Source organism: Oenanthe melanoleuca, chromosome 25 (assembly GCF_029582105.1).
Source record: "Oenanthe melanoleuca isolate GR-GAL-2019-014 chromosome 25, OMel1.0, whole genome shotgun sequence".
Lineage (NCBI taxonomy): Eukaryota > Metazoa > Chordata > Aves > Passeriformes > Muscicapidae > Oenanthe > Oenanthe melanoleuca.
Genome location: NC_079358.1, coordinates 7,981,374 through 8,001,661, shown reverse-complemented (window position 1 = coordinate 8,001,661; position 20,288 = coordinate 7,981,374). Strand labels below are relative to the sequence as shown.

At 50.6% G+C, this 20,288-nt stretch overlaps 1 protein-coding gene across 4 annotated transcripts in view; it reads right to left on the bottom strand.

The window, feature by feature from the left end:
* Window positions 1–381: 381 nt before the first annotated feature.
* The window catches only part of SLC44A2 (solute carrier family 44 member 2), a 34,259-nt gene continuing 14,352 nt past the window's right edge, over window positions 382–20,288 (bottom strand). For 2 of the 4 annotated variants that reach the window (XM_056510122.1, XM_056510124.1), the window contains exons 10-22: window positions 17,101–17,213; window positions 14,777–14,908; window positions 13,531–13,630; window positions 13,347–13,439; window positions 11,845–11,929; window positions 9,572–9,834; window positions 6,534–6,628; window positions 5,957–6,060; window positions 5,617–5,690; window positions 5,459–5,529; window positions 5,297–5,385; window positions 4,872–4,956; window positions 382–4,539 (exon numbers count right to left, since the gene is read on the bottom strand). In XM_056510122.1, the coding sequence (XP_056366097.1) occupies window positions 4,418–4,539; window positions 4,872–4,956; window positions 5,297–5,385; window positions 5,459–5,529; window positions 5,617–5,690; window positions 5,957–6,060; window positions 6,534–6,628; window positions 9,572–9,834; window positions 11,845–11,929; window positions 13,347–13,439; window positions 13,531–13,630; window positions 14,777–14,908; window positions 17,101–17,213 (1,426 nt within the window). In that variant the 3' untranslated portion in view covers window positions 382–4,417. The remainder of the gene's footprint in view (window positions 4,540–4,871; window positions 4,957–5,296; window positions 5,386–5,458; window positions 5,530–5,616; window positions 5,691–5,956; window positions 6,061–6,533; window positions 6,629–9,571; window positions 9,835–11,844; window positions 11,930–13,346; window positions 13,440–13,530; window positions 13,631–14,776; window positions 14,909–17,100; window positions 17,214–20,288) is intronic. The other 2 variants (XM_056510125.1, XM_056510126.1) reach the window with 1 other exon arrangement.

Below are 20,288 nucleotides of genomic sequence, written 5' to 3'. Positions count from 1 at the left end.
TATTTGACCACAAAAACACCTTCTGCTTTTGATGACCGGGGAAACGACATTAAATAGGTGTCTGGACGAGCACTTTTCTCCTTAAAATCCCCTCTTGGAGACTCTGCACCTCAGGAAAATCACTCATATTCAGCCAAAACTCCCCAAAATCAGTGAGCCCCTGAGTCTGAAAACAGCTGAACAAACACTTAAAATTGATTTTTTGGGGCAAAACGTGGCAGAATTGGTGTCACAAGAAAGGACACAACAAAACCAGGTCCAAACAGGCACTTTTTTATTGTTGGTCGTGACGGAACCGCAGAGAATCCAGAGCAGCACCGTTAATGCCTCAAAAACACATGAAAAACGAGCATTTTCCTGTAAAACATCAGCCCCTGCAGGTTTTAGCTTTTTTTATTCTTTGCCTGCAGGACAATCCGGTTTGTAGGGACAGAAGCCACATTTCTAGACAGGGAAAAAAGCGCTGTTATCCCAAAATTCTGTGGTTTAATGCCTCAAACACAGAGCTCTGCCTTTGGAAGAAGGAACCCAGTCTTGGAGTGAAGCTTTTCCTGACACCCAATTCCCCCAGACAGCTGCCATCACTCTGAGTTTTCAAAAAAAGCCCTAATTTACAGGAATATTTCCATCACTGCTCCCCATCACAGTTAGTTTTCATCCCTAAAACGCCACTTGGGCTTATTGGGAATAAAAATCCTTAATTCTCCTCAAACCCTTTGTTGCTGGGAGGCAGCCGAGCCAGCCCGGCTTCCCCATTTTCCCAAATTTCTTCCCTCTTTCACCATTTTTCCTTCCAGCCTTCCAAATTCCTGCTTCTTTTTTTTTTTTTTTTTTTTTTTTTTTTTTTTTTTTTTTTTTTTTTCTCCTTTTTAAGCAAATAAACCCACACCCAAAGGGTCAGGGTTTAGGAGGAAAACAGCTGAAAATCGAGGAGTGAGAGGGAGGAATTCACCCCCAACACGAACGTTCTGAGCAGAAATTAAACCAAAACCACCCTGAAACCTGCACAGGGAGGGGGAAATCTTAATTAATCCCAGAACCAGCATCAGGAGCTGCAGGACACGTGCTGGAATTGCTGTAAGTGGAACAAGGTCTGGTCATGATTCCCTGAATTATTCCCACTTATCCCAAACAGGGAGGATTTGCCTCTTTTTAGCTACATTTAACTTTTTCTGTTAAGCTTTACTATTATTAGTTTTTGGTTTTTTTTTTTTTCACCTTTCGCTTCATTTTTCTGTCTTTCCCTTCACCTTTCTAGTTTTGCCTTTTCCTTCATTTTTTTGGCTTCAGTTTTCCCTTCCCACTGATCAGCTGCATCAAAAAACGAGGGGGGGAAAGGGAAAAATTAGGGAATTTTTTTTTTAAAAAATTAGGGAAATTACAGTGTTTGATTCCAGCTAGGGAAGCTCTGCCTGGCGGCGTCGAGAGAAACCAAAACCTGTCCCCAAAAAATTCCACTGGGAAAGCTCCAAATAACCATAACTGAAAACATCCTGGAAAAGCAAAATATACAAAAGCCCCCAAAGATAATTTCACAGAAATGCCCCCTGGATGAAACAAAATCTAAAGGTGGAAAGGGAATGGGGATAAAAAGCAGCCAAAGGGATCAATTCCACCAATTCCTGGAGCACTGGGAGGGGGCAGATGGGACCCCCAAATTTTGGGAATTGTCCCCCAAAGCCTCAGAGTGTTTCTTTAAATCCTTTTTTAATAATTGAGCCAAAAAAAGCGCCCAGCTGCTGCTGGTGGCTCTGCTCCTGCTGCTGCACCGGGTCTGAGGGTTAATTCTGTTACATTTTAGCTGAGTTAGTTATATTTTGGTGTTAATTAACCCTCTTCACCTCAAAAAATAAATCCCTTTTTTCCCCCTCCCGGCGGGAGGTGTTGGCTGCCGCTGGCTTTCCTAAAACCACCCAAAATTAATCCAAACCTCCCCCCAGGTCCATCCAGGCCCCTTCCCCATGCTCTGGGATTGAAGTTGGGGAAAGGTTTGCCCTAAACACAACTTTGGGGGAGCAGATGAAGATTTTGGGGGAGCAATCTGTGGCTCCTCAAGAGGTGCAAGAACTGGGCAGAGCCTCAAGCCCCAAATTCTGCTCCCTCGTTCCCCTCCACCTTCCGTGGCTACAAAAGCGCTGATTAGCTTATTCCTAAAATAATTAATTAATTAGTGCCCAAAACGGGGCTCGACAAAAGGCAGCGAGGGATGGGAAGCGATCCCCGCTCTCCAGGCAGGAATGAACAGCCAAAATTCAGAGTTTTTTTGGGGGGGGGCCCACAGGCCGAGTTCAGGAAGATTCGCCCGGATTGAACTGGCTTTGGAGCCGCGGACCCTCAGGAACCGGGATTTTACCGCTGCCACAGCCCAGGGGTGGCACCGGCACAGTGACAAACCCATCACCATCGTCACCAGCACGAGGATTTTAAGGCCGAGCCGTCGGTGAGGAGGAGGAGGAGGAGGAGGAGTGGGCGGTCCGAGGTCCATGGAGGCGAGTTCCAGGCGGTTTTTCGGGGTGTGGGGGGCTAGGCGTCGGGCTGGCCTTTGTTGGTTTTCCTGAGCAGCCTCCTCAGGTCCTGCGACATGAAGTACGGCTTCTCCGCCGAGCCGTCGTTGCGCTCCAGGTCCTCCACTGCAACGAGAAACCGCCGGCCCCCGACGGGGCTCGGTGGGATGGAGGCTCCTGGGATCCTCTGACAGCGGTTCCCAGCTTGGATAAAGTCTCAGGGATCGTTGTGGGATTGTTTTCTCCCTCCGACACCACAAAAACCCCACGGGGGTTGAGAAGAAAGAGGGAATTTGGGTGTTTTGTTTCTCAGAGGGTGATGATTCTCCTCATTCCCGACATGGGAAAATCCCAGCCATGGAAATAAAACAACACCCCAGGAGCAAACAAAGCCACAGAGCCCCGGGCTGGCAATGCCTAGGGGGTGTTTTGAGAGGGATTTGGATCCTTCTGGGATGGAAATGGGAGCGTCAACAGCGCGGCTGTTTGCTGGGAGGGTCTGGCTGAGCCACAAGAGCTGCTTTGTTAAACCTGGATCGTTTTTTGGGATGTTTGGAGGAGAAATCCCAACCCTCCCATGCCTGGAGTGAAACTCTGTGAGTCTCAGTGGCCACCGAGTCCCAGTGACCACCGGGCTGGGACAGGGGACAGGGACAAGCTGGGTAAAGCAGCAAAGTGAAGCCAAAAAATCTGCAACCTGGCCTGGAATCCTTCGAAATGTCTTGGTTTGCATAGAGACAAAAGGGTGAAGAAATTGCAAGGAAAGGAGTGAGGAAAGGGCAAGGAAAGGGGTGAGGAAAGGGCAGGGAAAGGGGTGGGAAAGTGCAAGGAAAGGGGTAGGAAAGGGCAAGGAAAGGGGTGAGGAAAGGACAAGGAAAGGGTGAGGAAAGGACAAGGAAAGGGCAGGGAAAGGGGTGGGAAAGGGCGAGGAAAGGGCAGGGAAAGGGGTGAGGAAAGTGCAAGGAAAGGGGTGAGGAAAGGACAAGGAAAGGGGTGAGGAAAGGACAAGGAAAGTGGTGAGGAAAGGACAAGGAAAGGGGTGAGGAAAGGACAAGGAAAGGGCAAGGAAAGGGGTGAGGAAAGGACAAGGAAAGGGTGAGGAAAGGGCAAGGAAAGGAGTGAGGAAAGGGCAAGGAAAGGGGTGAGGAAAGTGCAAGGAAATAGGTGAGGAAAGGACAAGGAAATAGGTGAGGAAAGGACAAGGAAAGGGGTGAGGAAAGGGCAAGGAAAGGGGTGAGGAAAGTGCAAGGAAAGGGGTGAGGAAAGGACAAGGAAAGGGGTGAGGAAAGGGCAAGGAAAGGGGTGAGGAAAGGACAAGGAAAGGGGTGAGGAAAGGGCAAGGAAAGAGCAAGGAAAGGGGTGAGGAAAGGGCAAGGAAAGGGGTGAGGAAAGGACAAGGAAAGTGCAAGGAAATAGGTGAGGAAAGTGCAAGGAAAGGGGTGAGGAAAGGGCAAGGAAAGGGGTGAGGAAAGGACAAGGAAAGGGGGAGGAAAGGGCAAGGAAAGAGTGAGGAAAGGGCAAGGAAATAGGTGAGGAAAGGGCAAGGAAAGGTCAGGGAAAGGACAAGGAAAGGGGTGAGGAAAGGACAAGGAAAGGGGTGAGGAAAGGGCAAGGAAAGTTTTGCTGCTCTCAGACACAGAGGAAAAGCCCAGAGACCAGTTTGGGGTGGCAGAACCCCCTCGGGCTCCCCCAAGATCCTGTCCCTCCACGCCGGACCCCTCGTGCCCTCGCCCAGGAACAAAAATCTCTCAAAGCCGCGACGACCTCCAGGCAGGGCGCGACACCGACTCCAGCCGGGCTCTCTCGATGCAGGAAGGATTTTGGGGCAGGAAGGGCAGAGCAGGGCGCTGAGGGTCGGCACCCAGCACCCTTGGAAGGATTTCCAGGGGACACGGCGGGAGCGGCGCCGCGCCCTAGCCTTGGCTATCGGCGCTTTTGGAAGGTTCTAGGTGCCCCTTGAGCAGGATCTCGCTGAGCTCAGGGGACATGTAGTAAGGCCTCTCCGGAGATCCATCGTTCCTCTCCAGATCTTCACCTTTTTCCAGCCCCCGGGAAGAAGCAGAGGAGCAAAAAGCGGTGGAAGAGCCAGGGAGAGACAGGGCGGAGGTGGAGGATGGAGAAATGTGTGATCAGAGATATGGGAAAGGTGGAAAAGAAGGAAAATAAGGAGGGGGGAAAAAAAGGGAAATTGAAGTTAGTTGTTAATTCCACCGAGCCCAAAGCACCAAAACAGAGGGAGAGAAGCAGGTGAGGAGTCAGGAAAGGAAAAAGCAGGAGGAAACCACACAGAGGGACCCCGGGATTGGGAGCAAAGCCCCGAACTGGACACTGTGGGGGTGGGAGGGGTGGGTTTGGGCTGGTACTCACAGAAGCAAAGGAACAGGGTGTCCACACACATGCCATAGACGCTGAAGAAGCCGTGGGCAATGAGGTAGGAGCCCACGATCACCGTCTGCAAGAGACACCACACACTGAAACCGTGGCCAGGAGAGAGCTCGGAGCTCCAGCCAGCAGCAGGAGGAGGAGGAAAGCGCTGAATCCCACATTCCCCAGGGAAAGGAGGAGAAGTGAACAGGGCAGGACTGTTTGGAGTGGGGACAAAAGGCCTCAGGCACCGCTGGAGGGAGGCCAAAGTGGGCAGTGCAGGCGCCAGCAGCGACCAACAAAGGGCTCATTGCACCAGAGACTGGGAAAACACCTCCAACAATGAGGCCCTTGAGGCATCAGGCCTGGGGAGGGGTTGGTGTGGGGTCTTCCCCTAAAATCACCCCAAAAAACAGAGGGCAGCTCACCAGAATGGGGACCCAGTAGTAATTCAGCGACGGCGCCGTGTCCTGGACCAGCTTTATCCGGTGGGTGAAGAAGAAGAAGGCGAGGATTCCTGGGAAAGAAGGGATGGGTGAGGTGGAGAACAGGGTGGGAAGGAGGAGAAGCTTCCAGAAGGCAGCGCTTACCCACGCTCCCCACGATGAGCAGCTTGCCGAGGAAGAAGAGGAAATCTGTGACTTTATCTAACACGGCCACCCTGGAGAGGAGAGAGGGATGAGACAGAGGCAGCCACAGAGGGCACGGGGTGGTTCCTCAGGAATCCCCAGGTTCATCAGGATCTCACCTGATGATGTTCCTCATCAGCAGGAAGAAGGCGTTGCGGGCCGAGGTGCAGAAGTTGGTGCCGTAGATGGCGATCTGGGGACAGAAACGGGGCTGAGCTGAGCCCAGCAAGGCGCAGATCCCACCCTGGAAATGGGGTCTCACCCACTGAGACCCGCAGCTGAACGCCCCCACCCACAGAGGGCCCCCCCAAAACCAACAGGGTGTGGCTGAGCTCGAGGTTTTCCAGGCAAACACCACAAATCTCCGCGTTCCCAATTCCCAGTTAAAGCTCTGAGCTGCCCCCACCCCGTGGCAGCCCCAGCCCTTCGAGGCTGTTTTGGTTTTGGGGTGACTCTCACCATGATGTAGGCGTTCCTGTTGAGGAACTTGATGAATTTTTCCAGGCACCAGAAGCAGCACTTGAGGCAGCTCAGGAGGAATTTGGCAAACTTGTTCTCGGCGGCTGGAGAGGGGGGGAGAGGGGTCAGCACCAAAGGCAGAGGGGCTGGAGCTGCCAGCAGCCACCCTGAGGTCACTGGTGAGGCTTTGCTGCCAAAATTCCCCCACCCAAGTCCCAGACTGCTCCTCCCACGCCCCGCTGGCTGCTGACATTTAACAATGAACGGTTGTAAGGCACAGAATTCCTGGCACGGCACTTGGCTCCTGCCCAAAAAACACTCACCAGGATCACTGAGTGGTTTGGGCTGGAAGAGGCCTTGCAGCTCCATCCCATCCCAAAATCCCATCCCAAAATCCCATCCCAAAATCCCATCCCAAAATCCCATTGATCCCATCCCATCCCATCCCAAAACCCAATCCCATCCCATCCCATTGATCCCACTGATCCCATTGATCCCATCCCACCCAATCCCATCCCATCCCAAAATCCCATCCCAAAACCCCAACCCTATCCCATCCCCACCCCAGCCCCTCTACCTTTCAGCCGGTGGTCCAGGTACTCCAGGGTGACCCTGATCACCTGCACCACGGCCAGCACCAGCGAGCCGAATGCCAGCGAGCCCGTGTGGTACCTGTGATGGACCAACCCCATTAAAACCCCACAAAAACCCCAATCTCCTGTCCCCCCTGGGCACCTGTGGTACCTGTGATGGACCATCCCATTAAAACCCCACAAAAACCCCAATCTCCTGTCCCCCCTGGGCACCTGTGGTACCTGTGATGGACCATCCCATTAAAACCCCACAAAAACCCCAATCTCCTGTCCCCCCTCGAGCACGGACACACCGCAGCCCGTGTGGTACCTGTGATGGACCAACCCCACTAAAACCCCACAAAAACCCCAATCTCCTGCCCCCCTCAAACACAGACACACTGCAGCCCATGAGGTACCTGTGATCCCATTAAAACCCCACAAAAACCCCAATCTCCCATTCCCCCTCGAGCACAGACACACCACATCCTGTGTGGTACCTGTGATGAACCATCCCATTAAAACCCCACAAAAACCTCAATCTCCTGTCCCCCCTCAAACACAGACACACCGCAGCCCATGAGGTACCTGTAATGAACCAACCCCATTAAAACCCCACAAAAACCCCAATCTCCTGTCCCCCCTCAAACACAGACACACTGCAGCCCATGAGGTACCTGTAATGAACCAACCCCATTAAAAACCTAAAAAAAAACCCCAATCTTCCGTCCCCCTCGAGCACGGACGCACCGCAGCCCGTGTGGTACCTGTGATCCCATTAAAACCCCACAAAAACCCCAATCTCCCGTCCCCCCTCGAGCACAGACACTTCACAGCCCGTGTGGTACCTGTGATCCCATTAAAACCCCACAAAAACCCCAATCTCCCATTCCCCCTCGAGCACGGACGCACCGCAGCCCGTGTGGTACCTGTGATGAAACATCCCATTAAAACCCCACAAAAACCCCAATCTCCCGTCCCCCTCGAGCACAGACACACCACAGCCCGTGTGGTACCTGTGATGGACTAACCCCACTAAAACCCCACAAAAATCCCAATCTCCTGTCCCCCCTCAAACACAGACACTTCACAGCCCGTGTGGTACCTGTAATGAACCAACCCCATTAAAACCCCACAAAAACCCCAATCTCCTGTCCCCCCTCAAACACAGACACTTCACAGCCCGTGTGGTACCTGTGATCCCATTAAAACCCCACAAAATCCCAATCTCCTGTCCCCCCTCAAGCACAGACACACCGCAGCCCGTGTGGTACCTGTGATGAACCATCCCATTAAAAACCCATAAAAACCCCAATCTCCCGTTCCCCCTTCGAGCACCTGTGGTACCTGTGATGGACCATCCCATTAAAACCCCACAAAAACCCCAATCCCCCGTTCCCCCTCAAGCACAGACACACCGCAGCCCATGAGGTACCTGTGATCCCATTAAAACCCCACAAAAACCCCAATCTCCTGTCCCCCCTCAAACACAGACACTTCACAGCCCGTGTGGTACCTGTGATCCCATTAAAACCCCACAAAAACCCCAATCTCCTGTCCCCCCTCGAGCACAGACGCACCGCAGCCCGTGTGGTACCTGTGATCCCATTAAAACCCCACAAAAACCCCAATCTCCCGTTCCCCCTCACTTCACAGCCCGTGTGGTACCTGTGATCCCATTAAAACCCCACAAAAACCCCAATCTCCTGTCCCCCCTCACTTCACATCCCGTGTGGTACCTGTGATCCCATTAAAACCCCACAAAAACCCCAATCTTCCATTCCCCCTCAAACACAGACACACTGCAGCCCATGAGGTACCTGTAATGAACCAACCCCATTAAAAACCCCACAAAAACCCCAATCTCCCGTTCCCCCTCGAGCACAGACACACTGCAGCCCGTGTGGTACCTGTGATCCCATTAAAACCCCACAAAAACCCCAATCTTCTGTCCCCCCTCGAGCACAGACACACTGCAGCCCGTGTGGTACCTGTGATCCCATTAAAACCCCACAAAAACCCCAATCTCCTGCCCCCCTCAAACACAGACACACCGCAGCCCGTGTGGTACCTGTGATCCCATTAAAACCCCACAAAAACCCCAATCTCCCATTCCCCCTCAAACACAGACACACTGCAGCCCATGAGGTACCTGTAATGAACCAACCCCATTAAAAACCTAAAAAAAACCCCCAATCTCCCGTCCCCCCTCGAGCACAGACACACTGCAGCCCGTGTGGTACCTGTGATCCCATTAAAACCCCACAAAAACCCCAATCTCCTGCCCCCCTCAAACACAGACACACCGCAGCCCGTGTGGTACCTGTGATCCCATTAAAACCCCACAAAAACCCCAATCTCCCATTCCCCCTCGAGCACAGACACACCACAGCCCGTGTGGTACCTGTGATCCCATTAAAACCCCACAAAAACCCCAATCTCCCATTCCCCCTCAAACACAGACACACTGCAGCCCATGAGGTACCTGTAATGAACCAACCCCATTAAAAACCCCACAAAAACCCCAATCTCCCGTTCCCCCTCGAGCACAGACACACTGCAGCCCGTGTGGTACCTGTGATCCCATTAAAACCCCACAAAAACCCCAATCTCCTGTCCCCCCTCAAACACAGACACTTCACAGCCCGTGTGGTACCTGTGATCCCATTAAAACCCCACAAAAACCCCAATCTCCTGTCCCCCCTCGAGCACAGACACACTGCAGCCCGTGTGGTACCTGTGATCCCATTAAAACCCCACAAAAACCCCAATCTCCTGCCCCCCTCAAACACAGACACACTGCAGCCCGTGTGGTACCTGTGATCCCATTAAAACCCCACAAAAACCCCAATCTCCCATTCCCCCTCGAGCACAGACACACCGCAGCCCGTGTGGTACCTGTGATCCCATTAAAACCCCACAAAAACCCCAATCTCCCGTTCCCCCTCAAACACAGACACACCACAGCCCGTGTGGTACCTGTGATCCCATTAAAACCCCACAAAAACCCCAATCTCCCGTCCCCCCTCGAGCACGGACGCACCGCAGCGCGCGGCCGAAGGCGGAGAAGAGCGGGAAGGCCGGCATGTCGTCGGGTTTCTTGAAGGCCCAGTAGTAGGAGGCGAAGGCCCCGGCCAGCGTCACCTGGCCCAGGGCAATGACGAAGTTGGCCAGCCAGAAGAACATGAAGACGTTGAAGATCTGCAGCACGATGAGGTATTTGTGGTAGGAGGTCTCGCCGCCGTAAAAGGCGAACAGGCACTGGGCGTCCGGGCACAGCTTGGTGACGTTGGTGGTGTTGAAGGTCTGGGGGGGGACACAGGACAGAGCTGGGCAAGGCAGAGTGAACCCCTGAGATCTGGGAGGGTCTGGGGTGGGACAGGAGATCTGAGAGGGGGTTGGGACAGGAGATATGAGATGGTCTGGGATGGGACAGGAGCTCTGAGAGGGTCTGGGTTCTGACAGGAGATCTGGGAGGGTCGGGGTGGGAGAGGAGATCTGAGAGGAAGTGGGATGGGACAGGAGATCTGAGAGGGTCTGGGGTGGGACAGGAGATCTGGGAGGGTCTGGGGTGGGACAGGAGATCTGAGAGGGTCTGGGGTGGGACAGAAGATCTGAGAGGGTCTGGGGTGGGACAGGAGATCTGAGAGGGTTGGGGTGGGACAGGAGATCTGAGAGGGTCTGGGGTGGGACAGGAGATCTGAGAGGGTCTGGGTTCTGACAGGAGATCTGAGAGGGTCTGGGTTGGGACAGGAGCTCTGAGAGGGTCTGGGGTGGGACAGGAGATATGAGAGGGTCTGGGGTGGGACAGGAGCTCTGAGAGGGTCTGGGTTGGGACAGAAGATCTGAGAGGGTCTGGGGTGGGACAGAAGATCTGAGAGGGTCTGGGGTGGGACAGGAGATCTGAGAGGGTCGGGGTGGGACAGGAGATCTGAGAGGGTCTGGGTTCTGACAGGAGATCTGGGAGGGAGTGGGATGGGACAGGAGATCTGAGAGGGTCTGGGTTGGGACAGGAGATCTGGGAGGGAGTGGGATGGGACAGGAGATCTGGGAGGGTCTGGGGTGGGACAGGAGATCTGAGAGGGTCTGGGTGGGACAGGAGATCTGGGAGGGTCTGGGTGGGACAGGAGATCTGGGAGGGTCTGGGGTGGGACAGGAGATCTAAGAGGGTCTGGGGTGGGACAGGAGATCTGAGAGGGTCGGGGTGGGACAGGAGATCTGAGAGGAAGTGGGATGGGACAGGAGATCTGGGAGGGTCTGGGGTGGGACAGGAGATCTGAGCGGGTCGGGTTGGGACAGGAGATCTGGGAGGGTCTGGGTTCTGACAGGAGATCTGAGAGGGTCTGGGGTGGGACAGGAGAACTGGGAGGGTCTGGGTGGGACAGGAGATCTGGGAGGGTCTGGGGTGGGACAGGAGATCTGGGAGGGTCTGGGATGGGACAGGAGATATGAGAGGGTCTGGGGTGGGACAGGAGATCTGGGAGGGTCGGGTTGGGACAGGAGATCTAAGAGGGTCTGGGGTGGGACAGGAGATCTGAGAGTGTCTGGGGTGGGACAGGAGATCTGGGAGGGTCTGGGGTGGGACAGGAGATCTGAGAGGGTCTGGGGTGGGACAGGAGATCTGAGAGGGTCGGGTTGGGACAGGAGATCTGGGAGGGAGTGGGATGGGACAGGAGATATGAGAGGGTCTGGGATGGGACAGGAGATCTGGGAGGGTCTGGGTGGGACAGGAGATCTGAGAGGGTCTGGGGTGGGACAGGAGATCTGAGAGGAAGTGGGATGGGACAGGAGATCTGGGAGGGTCTGGGGTGGGACAGGAGATCTGAGAGGGTCTGGGTGGGACAGGAGATCTGAGAAGAAGTGGGATGGGACAGGAGATCTGGGAGGGTCTGGGGTGGGACAGGAGATCTGAGAGGGTCAGGTTGGGACAGGAGATCTGGGAGGGTCTGGGGTGGGACAGGAGATCTGAGAGGGTCTGGGTTCTGACAGGAGATATGAGAGGAAGTGGGATGGGACAGGAGATCTGAGAGGGTCTGGGGTGGGACAGGAGCTCTGACAGGTTCTGAGGTTCTGAGTTCAGAGGTTCGGACAGGACTCTGACAGGTTCTGAGCTCTGAGGTTCTGACAGGAGCTCTGACAGGTTCTGAAGTTCTGAGTTCTGACAGGAACTCTGACAGGTTCTCAGGTTCTGACAGGACCCCTGACAAGGTTCTGAGGTTCTGAGTTTCTGAGGTTCTGACAGGACCCCTGACAAGGTTCTGAGTTTCTGAGGTTCTGACAGATCCCTGACAGGTTCTGGGCTCCCCCAGGTCTCACCTCAGGTTTGCAGGTGTGCCCTGAGTAGGGGCAGGCTGACTCGTTGAACACCTTGTACACGGCCTCGTTGGAGGTGGACAGGAAGCTGCAGGTCACTGTCAAGGAGTGACCACTGTCCAAACCCAGCCCTAAACCCAAACCAGCCCCTGCTCCACTCTGCAAATCCAGCCCTAAACCCAAACCAGTCCCCACTCTGCAAACCCAACCCTAAACCCAAACCAGTCCCCTCTCTGCAAACCCAGCCCTAAACCCAAACCAGCCCCTGCTCCACTCTGCAAACCCAGCCCTAAACCCAAACCAGTCCCCACTCTCCAAACCCAGCCCTAAACCCAAACCCTGCAAACCCAGCCCTAAACCCAAACCAGTCCCCACTTTCCAAACCCAGCCCTAAACCCAAACCAGCCCCTGCTCCACTCTCCAAACCCAACCCTAAACCCAAACCAGTCCCCACTCTCCAAACCCAGCCCTAAACCCAAACCAGCCCCTGCTCCACTCTGCAAACCCAGCCCTAAACCCAAACCAGTCCCTGCTCCAAACCCCCCAATCCCAAACCCAAACCAGCCCCTGCTCCACTCTCCAGCCTGCTCCACTCTGCAAACCCAACCCTAAACCCAGACCAGTCCCTGCTCCACTCTCCAAACCCAGCCCTAAACCCAGACCAGTCCCCACTCTCCAAACCCAGCCCTAAACCCAGACCAGTCCCTGCTCCACTCTCCAAACCCAGCCCTAAACCCAGACCAGTCCCTGCTCCACTGCTGCTCTTCCACCCCAGGGTAAATTTTGCGTTAAACCTCAGAGATTTCAGGATCCACAAGCAGATCCTGTTCTGTGCCTGGGGAAACCTTGGACTTGTGGGGAATGGGGATGCAGGGAAGAGGATGAGGATGAGGATGAAATCAGGATCAGAATGAGAATGAGAATGAGGACGAAACCAAAATCAGGATGAGGATGAAATCAGGATGAGAATGAGGATGAGGATGAAATCAGGATGAGAATGAGGATGAGGATGAAATCAAGATCAGAATGAGGATGAGGACAAGGATTAAATCAGGATGAAGATGAGGATGAAATCAGGATCAGGATGAGGATGAAATTAGGATCAGGATGAGGATGAGGACGAGGATGAAATCAGGATGAGAATGAGGGTGAAATCAGGACGAGGATGAGGACAAGGATGAAATCAGGATGAGGATGAGGGTGAAATCAGGACGAGGATGAGGACAAGGATGAAATCAGGATGAGAATGAGGATGAGGATGAAATCAAGATCAGGATGAGGATGAGGACAAGGATGAAATCAGGATGAAGATGAGGATGAAATCAGGATCAGGATGAGGATGAGAACGAGGATGAAATCAGGATGAGAATGAGGGTGAAATCAGGACGAGGATGAGGACGAGGATGAAATCAGGATGAGGATGAGGGTGAAATCAAGATCAAGATGAGGATGAGGATGAAATCAGGATGAGAATGAGGACGAGGATGAGGATGAAGAAAGGATACACAGCAGTGCTGGCCCAGTAGGCGATGCAGAGGCACAGCAGGAAGAAGGTGCACAGGGGGAACAGCAGCGACGACATGACGTGACCGACAGCCCTGCGAGAAAACAATTAAACCTGGTTAAACCCCGGTTAAACCCGGTAAAACCCCAGTTAAACACGGGTTAAACCCCAGTTTAAGCCCAGACCTGCTGGCCTCCTTGATGAGCGCGATGGCGATGAGGATCCTCTTGCGCAGGAAGATGAGCAGCAGGACGATCACCAGCTCCAGCACGCACAGGATGATCACTGGGAGGGGAGGGGAGCGTGAGGGCACCTGAACCTCTGGGAGGGCACCTGAACCTCTGGGAGGGCACCTGAACCTCTGTGAGAGCCACCTGCACCTTCCTGAGGCCACCTGCACCTTCCTGAGACCACCTGCACCTCTGTGAGGGCACCTGCACCTCTGTGAGAGCACCTGAACCTCTGTGAGGCCACCTGCACCTCTGTGAGAGCCACCTGCACCTCTGTGAGAGCCACCTGCACCTCTGTGAGAGCCACCTGCACCTCTGTGAGAGCTACCTGCACCTCTGTGAGAGCCACCTGCACCTTCCTGAGGGCCACCTGCACCTCTGTGAGGGCACCTGCACCTCTGTGAGGGAACCTGAACCTTCCTGAGAGCCACCTGCACCTCTGTGAGAGCCACCTGCACCTCTGTGAGGGCACCTGCACCAAACCCCATTCCCGTTTCCCATCCCCAGTTCCCATTCCCACCCCAAACCCCATTCCCACCCCAGACCCCAATTCCCACCCCAGACCTCATTCCCACCCCATTCCCATTCCCACCCCAGACCCCATTCCCACCCCAAACCCCATTCCCACCCCAGACCCCAATTCTCACCCCATTCCCACCCCAATTCCCACCCCAGTTCCCATTCCCACCCCCATTCCCACCCCAAACCCCAATTCCCACCCCATCCCCACCCCAATTCCCACCCCAATTCCCACCCCAATTCCCATTCCCACCCCATTCCCATTCCCACCCCAGACCCCATTCCCACCCCAATTCCCACCCCAGACCCCATTCCCACCCCATTCCCATTCCCACCCCATTCCCACCCCAATTCCCACCCCATTCCCATTCCCACCCCAGACCCCATTCCCATTCCCACCCCAATTCCCACCCCATTCCCATTCCCACCCCATTCCCACCCCAGACCCCATTCCCATTCCCACCCCATTCCCATTCCCACCCCAAACCCCAATTCCCACCCCATTCCCACCCCATTCCCATTCCCACCCCAAACCCCAATTCCCACCCCATTCCCATTCCCCACCCCATTCCCACCCCAATTCCCCCATTCCCATTCCCATTCCCACCCCATTCCCACCCCATTCCCACCCAATTCCCATTCCCACCCCGTCCCCAGCCCAGCAGGCCGCGCTGGAACTCACGGAACGCCAGCCAGGTCTGCCGCAGGTGCAGGTACACACGCAGGTCGGTCTGGAAGCCCAGATCCGTCAGGGACACGTCCGACCCCGCCTCTCCTTTCAGTTTGGCGTATTCCATGTAGCAGTGGAAGATTCCTGCAGGAATTAAAAATCAGAAATTTGTCCTGTTTGCGAGTCAGGGGTGTCTCTGAATTCCTCAGAGAGAAATCAGAGCGCTGGGATTTAATTAAAACTTTTAGATGAATTTGTACATTAAGCCTCTCACACATAAAGCAGATGTTTAAGCAGAAGTAAGTCAGTAATTTTACACTGAGTTCTGATGCTTTTAGTGAAACTTAGTTCTAAAAAAATTAGTTGTAATGTTTTTAAGTGAAGGGTTTCAAATGCCACAGTAGCAGAGTGAGTTCTAGTGAAGGTTGAAATACTCTGATATCTTCAGCAAGAGGCTCCAGGCACACAGTTTTAGACAGGACTTAGACATAATAGAGTTACAGCAAAAATATTGCTTACATTTAGATAAAACAAGATAGACTGTATAGTTCTATACACAACCTGATGTGCTAACAAACTGGAATTCTAATAGGTTAAAGAATGGTGGAGAAACTAGAATTGCAATAGGTTAAGGAGTGGTGGAGAAACTAGAATTACAATAGGTTAAAGAGTGGTGGAGAAACTAGAATTGCAATAGGTTAAGGAGTGGTGGAGAAATTAGAATTCTAGTAAGTTAAGGAGTGGTGGAGAAACTAGAATTCTAATAAATTAAGAAGTGGTGGAGAAACTAGAATTGCAATAGGTTAAAGAGTGGTGGAGAAACTAGAATTGCAATAGGTTAAAGAATGGTGGAGAAACTGGAATTCTAATAGGTTAAGGAGTAAGGGAGAAACTAGAATTCTAATAAATTAAGAAGTGGTGGAGAAACTAGAATTACAATAGGTTAAAGAATGGTGGAGAAACTGGAATTCTACTAGGTTAAAGAGTGGTGGAGAAACTAGAGTTGCAATAGGTTAAAGAGTGGTGGAGAAATTAGAATTCTAATAGATTAAAGAGTGGTGGTCTGAGTTTGCATCTTAGCTTGTTGGAAAAATCCTATATAAGGGTTTGTACTGGGGACAGCTGGTGCTTTTAGCCTTTGTGACTTTTAGCCATTGTGGCTTTTAGCCATTTGTGACTTTTAGCCATTTGTGACTTTTAGCCACTGTTGCTTTTAGCCATTTGTGACTTTTAGCCATTGTGACTTTTAGCCATTTGTGACTTTTAGCCATTTGTGACTTTTAGCCATCTGTGACTTTTAGCCACTGTTGCTTTTAGCCATTTGTGACTTTTAGCCATTTGTGACTTTTAGCCTTTGTGACTTTTAGCCATTTGTGGCTTTTAGCCATTTGTGACTTTTAGCCATTGTGACTTTTAGCCATTTGTGACTTTTAGCCATTGTGGCTTTTAGCCATTTGTGACTTTTAGCCATTTGTGACTTTTAGCCTTTGTGACTTTTAGCCATTGTGGCTTTTAGCCATTTGTGACTTTTAGCCATTTGTGACTTTTAGCCACTGTTGCTTTTAGCCATTTGTGACTTTTAGCCATTGTGACTTTTAGCCATTTGTGACTTTTAGCCATTTGTGACTTTTAGCCATCTGTGACTTTTAGCCACTGTTGCTTTTAGCCATTGTGACTTTTAGCCATTTGTGACTTTTAGCCATTTGTGGCTTTTAGCCATTTGTGGCTTTTAGCCATTTGTGACTTTTAGCCTTTGTGACTTTTAGCCATTTGTGGCTTTTAGCCATTTGTGACTTTTAGCCATTTGTGGCTTTTAGCCATTTGTGACTTTTAGCCATTTGTGACTTTTAGCCATCGTGGCTTTTAGCCATTTGTGACTTTTAGCCATTTGTGACTTTTAGCCACAGGCTTTTAGCCATTTGTGACTTTTAGCCTTTGTGACTTTTAGCCATTGTGGCTTTTAGCCATTTGTGACTTTTAGCCATTTGTGGCTTTTAGCCATTTGTGACTTTTAGCCATTTGCTCTTTGCCAGGTTTTTGCTTTGCTACTGCCACTGCACTTGCCATTGCTTTTTGCAGTTGCCTGTTGAGACTGATGTGCTTTGCAACAAATAACCTTTTTAACTACTAGCTGCTTTGCTTATTTAAGGTAAAAAAGATAAATTGCAGCCAAGAGTTTGGTGCCTGTAGAGCACTGGAGATCTAAAGAACCTCACACAGGGTAAAGGTGGAGTCAGAGAGGAGACACCTGTGAAATTCTGCAGCGCAAACCCCACTGGAAAACAGGGAAAAGGGGAAAAACAAACCAGGGGGAGGCTCCCAGCCCCTCTGCTCACCGTATCCCAGCACCAGGATCACCATGACGATCATCACCCACACCATGACCCCGGCCAGGAAGCGCAGCAGCACGATGAAGGTGAGGCTGGCCAGCATGGCGATGACCAGGCCGCTGCGGGAGGAAGGCACCGCCCGTCAGCACCCCAAACCACGGGGAAATGGGGCAGGGATGGGGAATATTGACATGGGAAATGGGAGGGGCCAGGGGAGTGACGCTGCTGCTCGGTGGGAATTGTGAAATATTGAAATCAAATATTGAAATCAAAATATTGACATGGAAAACGGGAGGGGCCACGGGAGTGACACTGCTGCTCAGTGGGAATTGTAAAATATCGAAATAAAAATATTGAAATCAAAATATTGACATGGAAAACGGGAGGGGCCAGGGGAGCGACGCCGCTGCTTGATGGGAATTGTGAAATATTGAAATCAGAATATTGAAATCAAAATATTGAAATGGAAAATGAGAGGAGCCATGGGAGCGACACTGCTGCTCGGTGGGAATTGTAAAATATTGAAATCAGAATATTGAAATCAAAATATTGACATGGAAAATGAGAGGGGCCATGGGAGTGACACTGCTGCTCAGTGGGAATTGTGAAATATTGAAATCAAATATTGAAATGAAAATATCGAAATCAAAATATTGAAATGGAAAATGAGAGGGGCCACGGGAGTGACACTGCTGCTCGATGGGAATTGTGAAATATCGAAATCAAATATTGAAATGGAAATATTGAAATCAAAATATTGAAATGGAAAACGGGAGGGGCCATGGGAGTGACACTGCTGCTCGATGGGAATTGTGAAATATTGAAATCAAAAATTGAAATGAAAATATTGAAATGGAAAACGGGAGGGGCCACGGGAGCGACGCCGCTGCTCGATGGGAATTGTAAAATATCGAAATCAAATATTGAAATCAAAATATCGAAATCAAAATATTGAAATGGAAAACGGGAGGGGCCAGGGGAGCGACGCCGCTGCTCAGTGGGAATTGTGAAATATTGAAATCAAATATTGAAATGGAAAATGAGAGGAGCCATGGGAGTGACACTGCTGCTCGATGGGAATTGTAAAATATTGAAATGGAAATATCGAAATCAAAATATTGAAATGGAAAACGGGAGGGGCCAGGGGAGTGACACTGCTGCTCGGTGGGAATTGTGAAATATTGAAATCAAATATTGAAATGGAAAACGGGAGGGGCCAGGGGAGCGACGCCGCTGCTCGGTGGGAATTGTAAAATATTGAAATCAAAATATTGAAATGGAAATATCTAAATCAAAATATTGAAATGGAAAACGGGAGGGGCCAGGGGAGCAACGTATCTAACTCGATGGGAATTGTAAAATATCGAAATCAAAATATTGAAATCAAAATATTGAAATGGAAAACGGGAGGGGCCAGGGGAGCGACAGCGCTGCTCGGTGGGAATTGTAAAATATTGAAATCAAATATTGAAATGGAAATATCTAAATCAAAATATTGAAATGGAAAATGAGAGGAGCCATGGGAGTGACACTGCTGCTCGGTGGGAATTGTAAAATATCGAAATCAGAATATAGAAATGGAAAACGGGAGGGGCCATGGGAGTGACACTGTTGCTCAGTGGGAATTGTAAAATATTGAAATCAAATATTGAAATGAAAATATCGAAATCAAAATATTGAAATGGAAAACGGGAGGGGCCAGGGGAGCGACGCCGCTGCTCGGTGGGAATTGTGAAATATTGAAATCAAAATATTGAAATCAAAATAATGAAATTAAAAAACAGGAGGAGCCATGGGAGTGACACCGCTGCTTGATGGGAATCGTGGGAATAATTGGAAAATATCAAAATCAAAATATTGAAATGGAAAATGAGAGGAGCCATGGGAGTGACACTGCTGCTCGATGGGAATTGTAAAATATTGAAATCAAATATTGAAATGAAAATATCAAAATCAAAATATTGAAATGGAAAACGGGAGGGGCCAGGGGAGCGACGTCGCTGCTCGGTGGGAATTGTGAAATATTGAAATCAAAATATTGAAATCAAATATTGAAATGAAAATATCTAAATCAAAATATTGAAATGGAAAACGGGAGGGGCCAGGGGAGCGACGTCGCTGCTCAGTGGGAATTGTGAAATATTGAAATCAAAATATTGAAATGAAAAATGGGAGGAGCCAGGGGAGCGACAGCGTTGCTCGATGGGAATTGTAAAATATTGAAATCAAATATTGAAATGAAAATATTGAAATCAAAATATTGACATGGAAAATGAGAGGGGCCATGGGAGTGACACTGCTGCTCGATGGGAATTGTAAAATATTGAAATCAAAATATTGAAATTAAAATATTGAAATGGAAAACGGGAGGGGCCAGGGGAGCGATGCCGCTGCTCGGTGGGAATTGTAAAATATTGAAATCAAATATTGAAATGAAAATATCGAAATCAAAATATTGAAATGGAAAACGGGAGGGGCCAGGGGAGCGACGTAGCTAACTCGATGGGAATTGTAAAATATTGAAATCAAAATACTGAAATCAAAATATTGAAATGAAAAAACGGGAGGAGCCATGGGAGTGACAGCGCTGCTTGATGGGAATCGCGGGAAGAATTGGAAAATATCAAAATCAAAATATTGAAATGGAAAACGGGAGGGGCCAGGGGAGCGACACTGCTGCTCGATGGGAATTGTAAAATATTGAAATCAAATATTGAAATGGAAATATCGAAATCAAAATATTGAAATGGAAAACGGGAGGGGCCAGGGGAGCGACGTCGCTGCTCGGTGGGAATTGTGAAATATTGAAATCAAAATATTGAAATCAAATATTGAAATGAAAATATCTAAATCAAAATATTGAAATGGAAAACGGGAGGGGCCAGGGGAGCGACGTCGCTGCTCAGTGGGAATTGTGAAATATTGAAATCAAAATATTGAAATGAAAAATGGGAGGAGCCAGGGGAGCGACAGCGTTGCTCGATGGGAATTGTAAAATATTGAAATCAAATATTGAAATGAAAATATTGAAATCAAAATATTGACATGGAAAATGAGAGGGGCCATGGGAGTGACACTGCTGCTCGATGGGAATTGTAAAATATTGAAATCAAAATATTGAAATTAAAATATTGAAATGGAAAACGGGAGGGGCCAGGGGAGCGACGCCGCTGCTCGGTGGGAATTGTAAAATA